The 16,302-nt window shown below is 42.5% G+C and overlaps 1 protein-coding gene across 2 annotated transcripts in view; it reads right to left on the reverse strand.

The window, feature by feature from the left end:
• LOC110986415 (lysosomal cholesterol signaling protein-like) overlaps positions 1-16,302 on the reverse strand; it is a 32,078-nt gene that overhangs the window by 5,847 nt on the left and 9,929 nt on the right. The window contains exons 6-15 of one of the 2 annotated variants that reach the window (XM_087147658.1): positions 15,107-15,275; positions 12,504-12,659; positions 9,525-9,608; positions 8,796-9,001; positions 7,857-7,953; positions 6,811-6,994; positions 6,029-6,270; positions 2,965-3,125; positions 911-955; positions 70-216 (exon numbers count right to left, since the gene is read on the reverse strand). In XM_087147658.1, the coding sequence (XP_087003784.1) occupies positions 70-216; positions 911-955; positions 2,965-3,125; positions 6,029-6,270; positions 6,811-6,994; positions 7,857-7,953; positions 8,796-9,001; positions 9,525-9,608; positions 12,504-12,659; positions 15,107-15,275 (1,491 nt within the window). The remainder of the gene's footprint in view (positions 1-69; positions 217-910; positions 956-2,964; positions 3,126-6,028; positions 6,271-6,810; positions 6,995-7,856; positions 7,954-8,795; positions 9,002-9,524; positions 9,609-12,503; positions 12,660-15,106; positions 15,276-16,302) is intronic. The other variant, XM_022248261.2, reaches the window with a different exon arrangement.

Here is a 16,302-nt window from a genome sequence, read left to right on the forward strand (position 1 = left end):
ATGCATACATCCGATGCATGGTGTTAAGTTACGCTGTTTCTTGCAATCAACTGCTGCACTCTTGCTCACCTGGAGTCATTCAGGATGTCTTTCTTGCAGCTCTTGATGTGATGCTGAGTGAACTGCTGCACGGTGTGCTGTGTGTCTTGGTCCAGCTCCTCTTCGTCGTCTTGGGAAGCTCGTCGGTACTTCTTCCTGCATAGCAACCGTCGCATTCTGCACACAATGGCAAAGCAGTGCAGTTAACGCAGTGTTGTACAATGAGTAATAGGTTGAGGAATGACAAAGGAGTAAATTCACTGCGCCATTTGTTCATCTCCATTCCGATAGCTCATGACTTCAATTTGGAGCATGTTGTCTTGTGGAGTCTTGTGATGGTCTTCAATACGCAACCGGTCTCCCTCCAACACAACAAGCCATTTCAACACTGTTAACAATGCAAAAACAGAATCTGCCAACTGAGTACGTTGAAGGTACCCCATTACTTTGTGGGCTATTTAAATGGCATGAATCGCTGTTGCTACTTGTTTGTATATGCTGGATAGATGCAGGTCGAAATTTAAACAAAAATGACATTTCATGTTATCCGATGAATGAATCACTTGACAAAACCAGTGAATTTCTGCAGTAAAGAGAACAAGAAACAAACCAGAACACATGCATTACAAGAAGCAAAAATGTGAACTAAATGTGTGACAGCAGTTCATAACGAAGGGACGCTGAAGCTGCAGGATGGGTTAAGGCAAGCTTATGGTTGACAAGACTGCAGAAACAAGCAAAAATTCACAAGCGGCATTACACAGTGCACTAACTTGTACTTTCCAGATTGCAACACAAAGGATACTGACACAAAACATCTATCATCATGCTTTGGACAGTTAAAAGTGGAGGCATTGGTATATATATGTACCTTGTACTGGTTGATATGTATGCGAGCACACATCGGCACAGAATGCTGAATGCATTGGTGAAGTTAGTTACAGTAAGGCAAAATGAGGGAAAGATTTAGATTTTAGTGTAAGTTGTGAATAGACAGAAAACCACTTGCCAAATATCTGTGGAAATCATGCAGTGTTAAGAGACCTTTCTTAAAAAAAGGGATAGATATCAGATATTGCTTAAAATGTTGACATTTTTCAACATCAGCTCGTTGTCTGATACTTTCTATTTTTTCACTCGCATTTTACAACAAAGAACACTTCATCCGAACTTTTCACAAACCACTGCCATGAGGGTAAACAGACGACAGTTTAAGTGTAAAAATGATTCAAGGAACCAAGGAATGTAATCTTGTTTGAATTCAGTCCCATGTTAATGCACCTCTGCGTCCCATTTAACCTATTTAAAATTCTTGGTTTGTCCTTCGGTACCTTCAGGTTTTAAGCAAATTACATGCCTATTTACACATTCATGTCAAAGGTGTGATGCCTTTCAAAAATCTTCAGTGTCATGACTACTTCTGAACTAAAATCTACAAAAATCTCAGGCATATTCCCATCTGTTTTTTTCCTTGAGTGACTCATTGTAATGTTTCAATGCATGACAGTGGGCCACTGAGCAAAGTTTTCTCACAAACATTGTCAATGAACAAATGCGGGGTTCAAAATTATAACAGAAACCATAAAAACGAGCAGTGCCTTCCTGAAATGACTAAACAGTTACAGTGCCCTCTCTTGTCATTCATCTAAGAGGAGTAGAAAGTTCTATAAAACCTGTTCTGGAATGCAGTTCGTTTCATTACTTGTTGTAGGGTCTAGACTACTTTTTGCTTCACATCCGGCACTGAGGACCTTGAAGTAGAAACCAGACAACATTACTCGCTGGACTATCGAGGGTGACATCGATGCTTCAGCAAGGTGATACTAAGGAGCTAAATGCCTACTCAGACCACTGGAGACTAGCATTGAGTTTATTATGTAATCAGGGTGAACCAATAAAATGAAATACAATGGGAGTTGAGCATACAACCCCCTGAATGCCATATACATGTAGGTGCTCCAGCGTCCTACAAAGTCTCCCAACCTACAACCCCCTGAATGCCATATACATGTAGGTGCTCCAGCATCCTACATCTACAGTCTCCCAACCTACAACCCCCTGAATGCCATATACATGTAGGTGCTCCAGCATCCTACCAATAAAGTCTCCCAACCTACAACCCCCTGAATGCCATATACATGTAGGTGCTCCAGCATCCTACATATACAGTCTCCCAACCTACAACCCCCTGAATGCCATATACATGTAGGTGCTCCAGCATCCTACATATACAGTCTCCCAACCTACAACCCCCTGAATGCCATATACATGTAGGTGCTCCAGCATCCTACATATACAGTCTCCCAACCTACAACCCCCTGAATGCCATATACATGTAGGTGCTCCAGCATCCTACATATACAGTCTCCCAACCTACAACCCCCTGAATGCCATATACATGTAGGTGCTCCAGCATCCTACATCTACAGTCTCCCAACCTACAACCCCCTGAATGCCATATACATGTAGGTGCTCCAGCATCCTACATATACAGTCTCCCAACCTACAACCCCCTGAATGCCATATACATGTAGGTGCTCCAGCATCCTACATCTACAGTCTCCCAACCTACAACCCCCTGAATGCCATATACATGTAGGTGCTCCAGCATCCTACATATACAGTCTCCCAACCTACAACCCCCTGAATGCCATATACATGTAGGTGCTCCAGCATCCTACATATACAGTCTCCCAACCTACAACCCCCTGAATGCCATATACATGTAGGTGCTCCAACATCCTTCAAGCACGGTCTCCCAATGTCTCTAGCACAGAGGTGCGGGACAGAAATCATTTCATCCGGATAAACTCATACCAGGGATCAAGTCCAACATTTGCAGCATGAATTAAGAAAGCAGTACTGACAGAATCATTTCAACAAGAAGTTGAATTTATAGAATAAAATAGTGAGAGAACAACTTACGCATTGTAGAACGGGATGATGACGTTTTGTGTATCAAAGCCAAAGACAGCCAGTGTGAAAAACCCTTGGGAGTATGTCAAGACTGTGTCCAGGAACTCTAGCATGAGGAAAAGGGAGTTCTCGGCTTCACTAGATAACTTCCAGACACACACCGAAAAACCCTGCACAAGACAAAGCCAAAAACAGGAAAGAAACGATGTAACACACACAACTATGTACATATGCATTGATGTGACTGGCTAGTGCCCAAGGGTTGATCTCCAACATTGGCTTCAGGCTACAGCTTGTTGAAGGTAATGAGTCCCCAGATTTTGGGGACTCCAATACAAATCAAACCTCAGTCATTACACGTGATGCAGTCATTATATGCACTTCTTTATTTTGTTCAGTTTTATTTTATTTAGTTCAGCCCGGGAGACTTGGTATTTAGAATAATTTTTGCATGGCAATATAAGCTCACTGAAGTGCGCCCTAAGAACTGACCAGAATGACATAAATAAGATCAAACTTAAATGTGATGTTTTTCTCAGACATTTTGGAGGTTTGAGAATTTTTGAGTTATTTGAAATGACCACATCTGACACTGCTACCTACAGAATATAATGAAATGCATCAAGAGATGAGAGTGAATATTGTCAAAACTTCTTAAAAGGTTCTTGTGAGGAGTTTTTCTTAGACACACTAGTTTCAAGATTTTTTTTTTTTTGCATTGGGGAAATGTTAATTTATATAACCGGTATTGCCCTTACCCAACGTATATATTTATAAACACTGTATGCTCACTGCTTGTCCGAGAGCTTGCGAAAAAATTCACAAGCTTACTCAGGCGGGACTTGAAATCAAAAATCTTGAAACCGGTTTGCAGTACCCGCTGCTTCACCTCACTTGGACCGGCCAGCCGCTTGGTGGTTGAGCGGTTAAGATGTCTGCACTAGTAAGCAGGAGGTCGAGGGTTCGAGTCCCATCCAAGTAAGCATGTGAATTTTTTCGCAAGCTCTCGGACAAACACTGAGCATACAGTTTACAGGCCTCGAATCTTACGACGACCACGACGGCCATGGCCGTCCGTGCCCATCCATTTGGCCATGGTGCCTCCGAAAAGTGATCGTGTTTCACGGCCAAGATGGCAGTGCCCTTTTTTTCTCTTGGCCATAGTGCCCTACACATGCATATCGACTGCCCCTGTTCAGCAAGGTACACAGAGAGCGGTATGGAAAACAGCATACACATCGTTCCATGATTGCTCACATTCGACCAGAACACCCCGCCGCGCCACCCAAATGCATGGCATGCATGCATAAAAGCAGGGCGTGCGTGCACTGTGTGTATGTGGGAATATCACACACTCAGCCCGTTGCGCACCGGTGGTCCGGCCCGCTCCATGCATACTGTACAATCGCAAGCATAGCATGGCACAGGTGACACCCACTGGCCTATCCAACGAATTAACATAACATCGCATGCCCAAGCCAAGTATTTTAATGTACCATGCAATAATGTCGGTCTAGAACAAGTGCTCATCAACGTGTACGCGTTATCGGTACATCGAGAGTTCCACGTTTTTCGTGCACGCAGGACAATTGTATGGTCAGGGCAGTATTTTAACTAACACCGCAATGTAGTGTTTGCAGTTTAGTGCTACGCGCTGCCCGTGATCCGAACTGTACATATACGACATCGGTACGGTCAATCGGAACTACCCTGATTAATTCTCACATACGTTGTGTGCAAAATCACTGGCCTGGCCAGTTTTTGTGGTACGCAAAATGCCGAGGAAAGAACGGCTGCAGTCAGAACAGGCCGAAGCCTTACAACACTTGGCTGCTGGTTCAGCACTTATCACGGACATGTTCAGGTATAATGCAAATCCTACTTTTTCTTATAGACCTGAATCATTTTCATGCGATATAATGAAAATCGGGATGGCATTAGTGCCCATAACTTTGGTACGCTGATGGCATTAATGCCCTCACGTTTGGCATGACTGCCCTTTATTTCAGCCAGTCCACCAATGCCAAATGGCAGTGCCCTGAAAAAAAATGAAATTCGAGGCCTGTGTTTATCAATATATACGTTGGGTAAGGGCAAAAGCCGTTATATAGATAAGACACACTATTTGTGCAACTATACCGGAATACATTCTTTCTTGAAATCTCTAAAAAACTATTTGACCTCCTTTTGGCACATTGAGGGCACTGAGAAGTGTGCTTTTCTGAGCTTTTAAAAGTGTCCATGTTTTTCTGGTCAACTGAGGAGACAGTTTCTGTGAACCCCAAATTAGCTCAATGAAAACATTTCTCAGGAAGGGCTGCTCACTGGCTTATTCCCTTGCACTTGCACTACAATAGATTAAACAACTAGAAATTTACGGCAGCGCACTATTAAACATCCAAACATTTTTTGTGCACAAATCAATGCAACATTGAGGTTTTCTCTCTGAGATGACATCACAGTTTTGCTCATGAATATGGAAATTTGAATGAGCACAAAACCTCCAAAGGCACCAAAGTATTGTTTCAATTAGCACAATAGATGGATCCCAATACGACGCTTTTAGCGTCGATCTGCATACTTCCGCGTTTGGAAACGAGGCTGTATGTGTCAGCTGCAATTCTTAATACGATCAGACGATTGAAAGTAAGGAGTCAAGACACAAAATACATAAAGGTATGTTAAATTCAGACTTTTCAGGCTGCAAATTTTTGAGGAAGAGTCTTTCAGGATGACTCGACACGTAAAATCAAAAGAAAAAATACCGACAATTGACCACGAACTAACATACCAGCGATGGTCGTGTATCTTATGCAGTGGGCGTGGTTTAAACTGAAGTGGCGTCACACTTACGAACCGGATACTCCATGTACTGTGTGGACTCCGCGGGCGCGCGCGATGAAGTTCAACACAGAGAGCCTCGGTTTGGATGCAGATATGCGCAGACGGCACTAATGTGAAATCCCTCTATAAAGCTTTAAAAAAAAGGTGAATTGAAGTACGAAGTTGCTTTTACAAGGGCTGTAGTAAAAATTCACTGCATTGACCCTTTAATATGACACAAGAAGCTTACGATTGTCATTGAGAGCAGAAGGAAGAGCAGTAGGATGATGTGTCTGCCCAGCTGGTGAGAGGCTACAATGTCATCGGGGTCAAGGTCTGTGTCTTCCATGGCTTTGACCATCAGCCGTTGGTGCAGCTGCGTGCGGCGACGGCACAACTCCCGCTGTGACTCGCTGCAGTTGGTGGAGAGCGAGCATGTCTGGTAGGTGGTGCGTACGTCCTCGATGTCCGAAGGGAGGTTGTGATTGGACTCTGTCAAAATGGAGAGGGCATTTTCAGGTCCAAGGCAAAAAAAATGAGTAGGAGGGGAATCTGAGCTCATGCCACTTATCAAAGGATGATGCCAATTGGGATGCAGTGCTGTAGATGTGACCCCACAGTTGAAGCAAAGGTTGGAAAGTCTTTTCAGACAAGTAAGTAAGCTTCCAAAAATAAACTCTCTGTCCGAATGCAGAGATACATGTAGCATGATTTTAGCTGTCAGTTGCTAAATGGGGAATATTTATAAATGTGGTTGTAGTCCTGAGCAACCAACAAGAATAAAATTTACCAGCACTGAAGGGGTTTTCCTTCCACAAAAAGCCAACAATCTTTGGCTGTGCTCTACCGTCAAATATGGGTTGTCTGGCAGCTGTGCCTTTACATGCCTTCAGCCTGACCACGCTGTAGATGCATCCTTCGTAATTCAGCCAATTACTTCCAATGGCAAAGATGATAAGCCCCCAAAAATATTTTTAAAGGCTTTTGGCCCATTCCGTTGGCTACCTAGCACTACAATCACAGATCCCCTACCTTGCGCGGAACCTTTTAACATGCGATCTGTTTCACTGTCCCCATCAGAGCTACCAGTGTTCTCGGTGCTGGATTCAACTCTGACATTGTAAAGGTGTCGATATCGGTCCTTTCTGTGTAGGACTATGAGAGCAGTGACAGCTATGATGAAGTTGATACCAAGTACGACCACTGACGCTACAAGCTGAATAGAGACAAAACAAAGGTTCCTGTCATCTTATGCGAATGACGATTTTTACATAATGTCTGTTTTATGAGTAACTGACAGAATGACATTCAAGTAAAATTATACATTCCAATGCACAAATGAAACATTCATTAATTGAATACAACACTTGGATAAGTCCTTATCTGAGCAAATCCCTACATCACCGGAAATTTCTTGTGACTGTGATATGGATCTTATTTTTACGGTGTAGCTGAAATAAACTATGCGCCTCTCTCATATGACACGACTTCCAACAGGTTACCAAGTGGATTGACACTTTTCATTTAAATTTAGCGACACGCAGTGTGCTGCGCCATATTTCAAAGATGTCCGGTCTAGAACAGGCGCTATTTGAGAACATATTGTACACTGCATACACATACATCGGTTGGCACTGGATTTTACCCAGTAGATATTTTCCCACAAAGATGGCATCTAAGGAGAGAGATTTATACTTTGGGAATGACAAATTCAATGACGTGATCAATGACAATGCATGATATGAGAGGGATTTTTTGAGGTACTGTATACCTCTAAGGAAACCTAACAGTCAAAAATGAAAAACGTGATCCCTTTCATACCTGAGGGATGCACTTTGCAGTTACTTGCCGGTAAAATGTGTAAAAATTAATGCAAAATGTGAGAGAGAATATGTAGTATGGGTTAATAATACTGAAGGGTGCAATGCCATATGATGAGAACTCAAAATGTGGAGGAAATCAGCTAATCTAAGACAAGGTTGCATGCCTGAAACAGTAAAAAGTCCCCCGGCTGGATTTGTCCCAGGACTGCAGTACTGACAAAATTAAAAAGTTCCAAGCCAGAGAAGTTCATTTACCTGCAAATTTCCATACTGGAAGACACCATTTTCACCAGTGATAACGTACATTGGGGGAGCTACCACGATGATCAAGGCTACCAGCAGAGCTGGTACCCTGGCAAACAATGTAAAGAGAGAAATGCATCAATGATGTGAATGATATACAAGTGTAGGACACATGGCCAACAAAAACGCAGCTGAAACTAATTTAACCCCTTCATACCGGGAGCCATCGGGAGCCGTCCACAGCCGCGGCTTTGTGTGAGGATAAGTGCATACCACACGTACAGTCTATTCACCATGCAGCTGCTGGTTCAATGGGGCCTGCTGATGGACAAAGCCTCTACAATTCAGGGCATACCACAGCCCAGCAGTCACGGTCAAAAGAATCACGGCGTGAAGGGGTTAACAAAAAGTACATGTACCTGGAGCTTTTTACAATCATCATCACTCTCAACGATGATCAAACCAAAAATCTAACACAAGCCTGACTAACACTTTGGGAGAAGTCATCAACCAAAGAGAAAGACTTCCAACTAAACTGACGGTGACTATCATAGCTTCACCAATGAGAGAATCAGTCTAGTATTAAATTGAACAGCCCCAAGCAAATGACAAGATGCCTGCATTGGGCTGTACGTGTTTTTTTTTTTTTTCGGTGTTGGCAGATATGCGTGATGTCAAAATTACCCTTCAGAAAAAAGAGTCGTGTACAACCAAATTGGATTCAGAATAATAATAGGTAACAAATGTACGCAAGCAAATAGGGGACGTGGAAACTGAAATGGCAACATACACCTGTTAGTATGATACCAAACAATGGACATACAGTCTGCACATTGGTTTAGGTTAGGTCCCCTTAACGTTCAATGTTCAACAAAGTTTAACTTTCAACTACAATGTCCTTCTAGTGGTATCGACCCCTTGGGGCCACTGTCAAGAAATATATAGACTTACGCCCATCCGTAGATGTAAAATGCCAGCCGCAATCGCAGCACAGAGCACAGACTCCTACACCTAAGCATACACAATGCCACGGCCAGCAAGGCAGCCCAGCAGCGTGTGCTGAACACACCAAACAGGAGGACCACCGACTTCAGAATCATAACCCAGCTGTGTTCAGCTACTGTCCCAGTCAGCACGATGCCAATGGAGGCCAACAGCTGGAGGTGGGAGTAAAGGAAAGTATTTTACTGAGTATGTGTAGAGTATAAGCACTTTTGGAGAGTCTGGAGCACGTGTAGAATCCAATATTCATATCCACAGAGTGGAATTCCACAACCAGAATTAGAAGTCATTACTGCTGTGGCACAGTGATCGTGGACACGTGGTACACGTGCAGTGCATGCCTATTCAACCGAAACGGTGCCTTGATTTGCTGAAAGCATGCGCACATCAAGCTGAAGAATGTGCACGAGTGTGGTGCCATTTTAGTTACGGAGCCTAATTGAATTAGCCTGATATCTTATTCATGAATACCATATATGCACATTGTTATAGTTAAGCCAGTCTCTGACCACTTTCACTTCAACCAAACTGGGAGATAATCCGATATCCTCAAGCACAATGTGCAAAAATGTCACTTGAACTTGCGCAATGCCCCTTGTAACCTCAATAGCCGCAGAATGCATTATGCTGCAGGGCTTGTGTTTACAGGCTATGTATCATGTTATGAAAACAACTTACCTGTGCTACGACGAGATGAAAAGTGAAGTGATGGGGTATGGGGTTGAACCTCTTGCTAAGGATGAATACAAGTAGGATCCAGACCTAGGAAAAAGAGTAGACAAAGCCTCAGGTTGAGAACCATGACCCCTCCTAAGGATAGGCCTTCTTCGGTGAAGATTAACATTATGTTCCGCTCTTTACATGAACTTGTGGGAACCTGAAACAAATTCCTCGACTACTAGGGAAAACAAGTCAGAGGATAATTTGTATTTACATCCAAACCACAATCACACATTGATGAAAAGTCTCTACAGTCGTCTACCCTCTATAACCCCTTCGCGCCGGGACGTGTTAGGACAAGCCGTAAAAATTGAGATCCTCGGCCCGCTTTTCAGCTATTATTCTTGGCCCATGCATGAGTGAACACGGTGAAAGAAGGCAGACCCTGGCTCTTGCATATATGGTAATTGGCCTTTGTGTGTAGCCCAGAAATGAAAAGACCCAATTTGCATCATAATCACCAGCTGCACAATAGTCCCCACTTTGAAAAGAGGGAATGTGGAAGCGTGAGTAGAGCCGCATGCCACCGAACAATCAGCCTTTTCACCGTGTAATTCAAAGTGTGCAGAGCACGCTGGGTCACAAACCAAGAATTTGCAGTTTGGCAGGTGGCCTTCGTGGCCAAGCGAGGCTGGAATTCTTGGAGTCGGCTTTCGGAAAGAAATTCCCGTCATCAAGGGGTTAACAATTCTTCAGGTGGTACTTCAACAGTTACCTATCTACCTGTAATTTAAATTCCATGATGTCCGCACTACACTAGAGGGTTTCCAAGTTATGAGGCTCCAATTCAGCAAAAACACAGTCTCTTTGGAACTTTTGTCAGTTTGCACTGTTTATCTTGTGTCAACAAGCTTGAGAGGCTAAAGTGGTTTAATACTTTGTTGATCCTAATTCTTATCTGTCTGAGTAAGTTACAACCAACAGTCATTTTCAAGAAGTATGAGTTTGAATTGTAATGAAATGACTCAGATCGGGCTTGGGGTTTTGTGTAACCACTCTGAAAAAAGACCATAGCAAAGCCAAGAACACTAACTGAAATGTTATGCTTCAGTGATCCAATGCAGTGGTAGGCAAACCCCAGTTTGTTATTTGATTACGGATTACCAGTGATTGTTTGGTGAACGGTTGAAAAAGATAACAAGCTGGGAAAGTTGTTGAAATGTCGACAAACGACAAGGCAGTGGAAATATGGGGGCTCCCTCTAGTGGAGTGTTTCCCTCATGAAATTCTTTTAAAGTTTATAATAGTGCATCTTTCAAGGGGGAAACAAGAAGTGAACGTCAAATTATAAACTGTTACACACCGTTGTGTGAGAATTTGCCTAATCAGGTAGCCTTATACATTTTTGAACGACCAAACAGATCCATGAGTTCACTTGCAAAATTTTACTTGAACATTTACTTACAAACTTACTGACAATAAACCTTAGCTGATGAATACATACACCTGTATGGGAAATGTACATGTAATTACATTTGGTATGATCTTGTGATAAAAAAATATTTGAAGCTGTAATTTCCTGAAAAAGGTGTAAAGCAACACTCAAAACCATTCAATCAGGCCCTATATTTGATGTCAAGTTCAGGCTTTTGTTGGTTGTACATGTACCAATGCAGATGTGATTTGGGAGAACAGTAACTTTTCATATATTCATTATGCATTTTTTATACTAAATGGGGACATCTTGGGCAAGTGCAGCTCATTACTGGTTTTAAAATTAGAGACTGCTCATGACAAAAGTAGGCATTACTTTTCTGGGTTTTTTTCAAGAAAAAACAGTATCTAGTAAGCTTGCACTCTATTGGCTTTCCCCAACAGTTGGATTAAACACATAACAAAAGAAGAACCAAGAAATGTCAAAACCCAATGAGCCAGGCAGCAGCCCTATCTGCTCTGAGCAGGAATTATAGAGGGCGTGCTTTGATCCTTTGCTGGGAACTCATCACATGAGCACACAGCTTCGTGTGGGGTAAGACAAGTGGGCATAACCAGCTTATGTTGGAACATACGGTCTTGACATGTGCACCAGGTGCCTGCACAAGCACGGTTGAAAAATTTCCCACCAGCTTGTCTCTGCTATGCCTATGAGGATACACTTTGGTAAGAACAGATTCCACATGTCGATAGGTCACGTCCTTAATTAACAGTGCCTTAAGTTAGTACCAACAACTATTAAAACAACTACAAACCACACAGACCAATTGAATCTACAAATATGGTGAAAGAATTTGGTGACAAAGAGAGATAATGGACTGGCAGTTGGCTAACCCTGTGCCTATTTACAAACTTTATGGGTTTGTGTACATAAAGATTGTGCAAACACCATACCATAGGCAGCGTTGCAGTCCAGACCATGTAAAACCTTCACAAGACCAACACAAGACCTTTAGTCTGAATTCAAGCCACAAGCTATTCAAATAAACTGCAACAAAAGCCTCCTTTGTCATTGTTGACCCTCTTATTTCTGACTGGTCTTGTCCATGGTCTTGTGCATGGTCTTGTGCATGGTCTTGTCCATGGTCTTGTCCATGGTCTTGTCCATGGTCTTGTCCATGGTCTTGTGCATGGTCTTGTGTCTGGTCTTGTGATGGTCTCGACTTCAACACTGACCATAGGCACTCAAACACTATTGGTAGCAGAGCATAGACACATTGAGGAAAGGGGATAGGGGCATCCCCAAAACAAGGACAGTCAAATATGCTCTATTTCATTTTGTTTCCTTCCAAAAGCATGTAAAGAGACCCCAAATGTATCCTCACCCCTCAGAAAGGCCCTAATACAAAATATCCCCAATATTTTGGTCCCTCAAAATTTGGTTCTTGGTCCACTCTTGTAACAGAATGAGTGGCCATTGCTGAGCAACAGCCATGTGCCGGTATTTCACATGCAGCAATAGGAGACATGCCTGTTGGGGCACGGTTTGGGGCCTGTACTCACACAGCAAGCGATGCCAACGCAGCCCACATCAACCATCACCGTGGACAGGAGATACTGGGTCTCGGCACTGCTCTGCACTGGCAGGTTGACCATGGTGGCAGTGATGAACATCATAGGCGCCGATGCAAAGGTGCAGAGTACCATCGACGATGCAATCTGAAAACAAGGGTGTCATTGTCATTGCAAGATACCAGATTTGTCAACAACTCAAGAAAACAGTGCAGTAGATTAATTACTACTGGCCTTCCACAAGTACAGAAAACCATTTATAAGAAGTTGTTTTTGTCAATGTTGCTACATACACCACCTAACCTGCGGCTAAAAATACAGTATATGCAGTATGCTTACAAATTCATTAATCAAACAGGATACCATGAAAAGCCTTTTGCGAGATAAATTCAAATAAAGTCTGGTACATTAAGTTCTTTACATTCATGTGAACATAACAATTTGAATTCTCCAAAACACTGTTGATATACCTCATGATTAAGGGCAAGCTTTTCCTTAGTTACATAAGAGATGCTTTGCACCAATACACTGTTCTCAATGGATAAGAAGGGCACAAAGGAACCAGTCCATTCCAGAGACGGTGGTCACTATGCAAAAGCTTGCCCTGAATCATGAGGTACAGCAACAGTCTTTAGTCTCAGGAATTCAAATTGTTACGTTTACATGCAACAAGATAACTCGACGTCCCAGATTTTCTTCAAATTTAACTCCCAAATGGCTAATTGCAGTGATGCTACATGTACATGTACCGCTTAAAAGAGCCCAGCCATTTACTTCTATTTTTACAGCTGGCAAAGGGCACATCATATCTGTGGGCTCATATACCTGTTTTACACACAAAGTGTGGACATTACTTTGTTCTCCTGTGGTTAAGGAAATATGAGGATAATGCTCCTTTTTCTCTACCTACGATAACTCCTTCAAGCTGGATTTTTATGATGATTTCCTGGACTGTTTTTCTTCATTTTGCCACGGATAACATTGACCCCAAAATGCCTCTGAAAGTGTTTTTCAGAGAGGGGGAAACATTGTGTGGACGTGTACGAGTCCACATTACGCCATCGCACCCTACATTATGTGGACTTCTTTTGTGCAGAGGTCCACACTATGTATGCCACGCCTACAGACCCAACACATACCTTACATACATGTACCTAGTGTGGACTTTCTTTTTGTGCAGTTAAGAAAACTCAGTGAAAATACTTATTTTTCTTGAACTGGGAACACGATTTTCAGCTGGCTTCTTGTACAAGGTTTCCCTGACTATTCGTCTTCCTTTTAAGACTGATGACCCCAACCCTCAAATGCCTCTAAACTTCTTTTTCAGAGAAGGGAAAACGTCCTGTGGACATGTGTAAGTCCACAGAACGTCTTCCTTTCCTGCATCGTGTGGACATCTTTTGTTCACAAGTCCACACTAGGTATGTAAGGTTAGCGCACATCAATCACTAGTCAATAACAAGGCATCCAGTTTCAACACAATTCATGAAATGTTTCATAATTCAAATGAATGTTAGCCACTTGTGTTATTTAACAGCGAGCATTTCCTAAGCAAAGTATTTTTCACCTGAAAATATCAACTTTATCAAAACAACAAGATTGCCCAAAGACATGTACAGTTCTTTGCGACGTTGGCCTTTTACAAATAAAGACCTTTTTCCTCTTTGAAAGTATGAGATGTTACAGCGCTATATTTGCTACAACACCTGAGCAGGGCTCACGGCCGCTGAAGGGCGTCAGAGTCAATTTCCACAGCAGCTGATTTCACAAAACGTGACAAACATGTAACTTTGACCCGCACGTAAGCCTAGCACCACAAATTTGTGTTGTAATTGCACAATATATTTAGGCCTTGGCCGAAAGGGGCTTTCAGAGCTATGGCTAGGTCTATTGTCTGAGCATCTCCACGCATTTCCAATGGAGTGAAGACCTAGACCTAGCTCTAGACAACAGATTCGGATGCAGCCTGAAATTCGATTCCATGAAAAGTTGTTAAGCTGCACAACATTGTAATTACATCAAATGTCTTGGACGAGGATGACCAAGGCTTTTAGGATGGTTATTCCTTTGCAATATTACAGCAGTCGTCAAACAGCCGTCAAACTACCTTTGTCTGCCACTTTGAATAAGTTTTTGTCTTTTTTTCATCGGAACCAGACAGAAAATCTCATAGCCAAATGAGTTTTCCACCTCTTCTAAAACAAAGTGGCACATTTCTTGTACGTATAAGCCTTGTTCAGTTCAGCAATAATGAGTCTTTACCGAACACACCGAGTATCATTCATTTGTACACCAACTCAAACGATAGTGTACGTTTAACACCGTAATTTGTTGCGCAAGTCGTGAAATTGCTCTTAAAACGTACACAATAAATGTGGCATAAGTGAAGTTACGCCGTTGCATAAAGTTTCGTGAAATTGGCTACAGATCAGTTTGAGCTGCTATGTGTAAACAAATACAATGGAAATCACTCAAACATTGGGACGGTTGTGGACATCATCACCTGCTGCTGCATACAAAAATACCACGATATGTTCAGACATCTGCCAAGGTGTCATACGACATCCAATATTAAGTGGTTGTAAGCTACCTACCACGTCCTCAGATTGGCCAAAGAGCGTGGCAAACATGTAGACGCTTGGTGCAGTTGGGATGGTGCCGTACAGGAAGCCATAGGAGGAGAAACTCTCCGTCAAGTTGGTGTCATTACCACCCGGTTGCAGAAACAAGACCACTTGGCGTGTGACGAGGGGCATCATAATCCTGACAGAGAAAGACAAGCACTTTACACATGTGAAGCTACACTTCAGTACATTTTTCTACAATAGTCTATTAAGACGTATTAAAAAATGCAAAAAGAAAAATTATACTTGAACAGTTTACAACACAGGAATTGAACTGCTGGTATTGATGAATTCTGAACATTTCCTCAACATTGTTTAGATACAGAACTGTCAGTGCATAAATCACCATCACTATTGACAAGTGGTTAACTATACTGAAATAATCATTTCCATTCACTCCCACAGGCAAAGAGCTCATTGTGCACAATATTTTGAGCCCTAGGCCAATATCTATCGGCATGCCATACTTGGTTTACATGTGCACTTTTCTATGGAACCCATAGGTACCCATGGTCCATTGATTCCAAGAAAGGTACCTGTTTACAAAGTGCAACAGCATCAGAGCAAAGACCCTTGTGTACATGTAAGGCCTATTGGACTGGGACAGATACACCTGCCTATGTGCAGCAGCCTATCCAATCTCTCAAAATTTTGTGGGTGCAGTGCGACCAGACTGATAATTAGGCAAATCCCACAGACCTTTCTAATCTAAACACAGCTGTGACTATGTCTGAAGTAACTGGCTGTGGCTAGGAGTGGCACACATGTCTATGGAAAGTGGCAGCACTGGCTAGCCACTGGCTGCTAAAGGTACACGTGTTCTTCCCAGCCACAGCTTGTAGTAAGTTTCTCACACCGGTTAATTAATAGCTGTCCTTCAATAAAGAGTCTGAGAACTGCAAGGATGCTATTGCCCTTATGACAGGTCTCAACCAAGTCACCTCATTTAGGAAGCATTTCAGTAGGTCACCTCGATTTGACCCGACATTCTGTCATGTCTGTGTAGTTCAGTCATTACACAATAATCACTAGTCAACCACATGGCACCCAGTCTCACAAATGTTTCAAATGAAAGTTAACCAATTGCGAATTGTTAGATTCAGAAGCGAATTCCACCCAAGTGCAGTACTGTTTTCGGCTGAAAGTAATCACTTTCTAAAATGACC

This window comes from Acanthaster planci, linkage group LG17 (assembly GCF_054643075.1).
Source record: "Acanthaster planci isolate LZ-2023a linkage group LG17, COTS_SCS, whole genome shotgun sequence".
Lineage (NCBI taxonomy): Eukaryota > Metazoa > Echinodermata > Asteroidea > Valvatida > Acanthasteridae > Acanthaster > Acanthaster planci.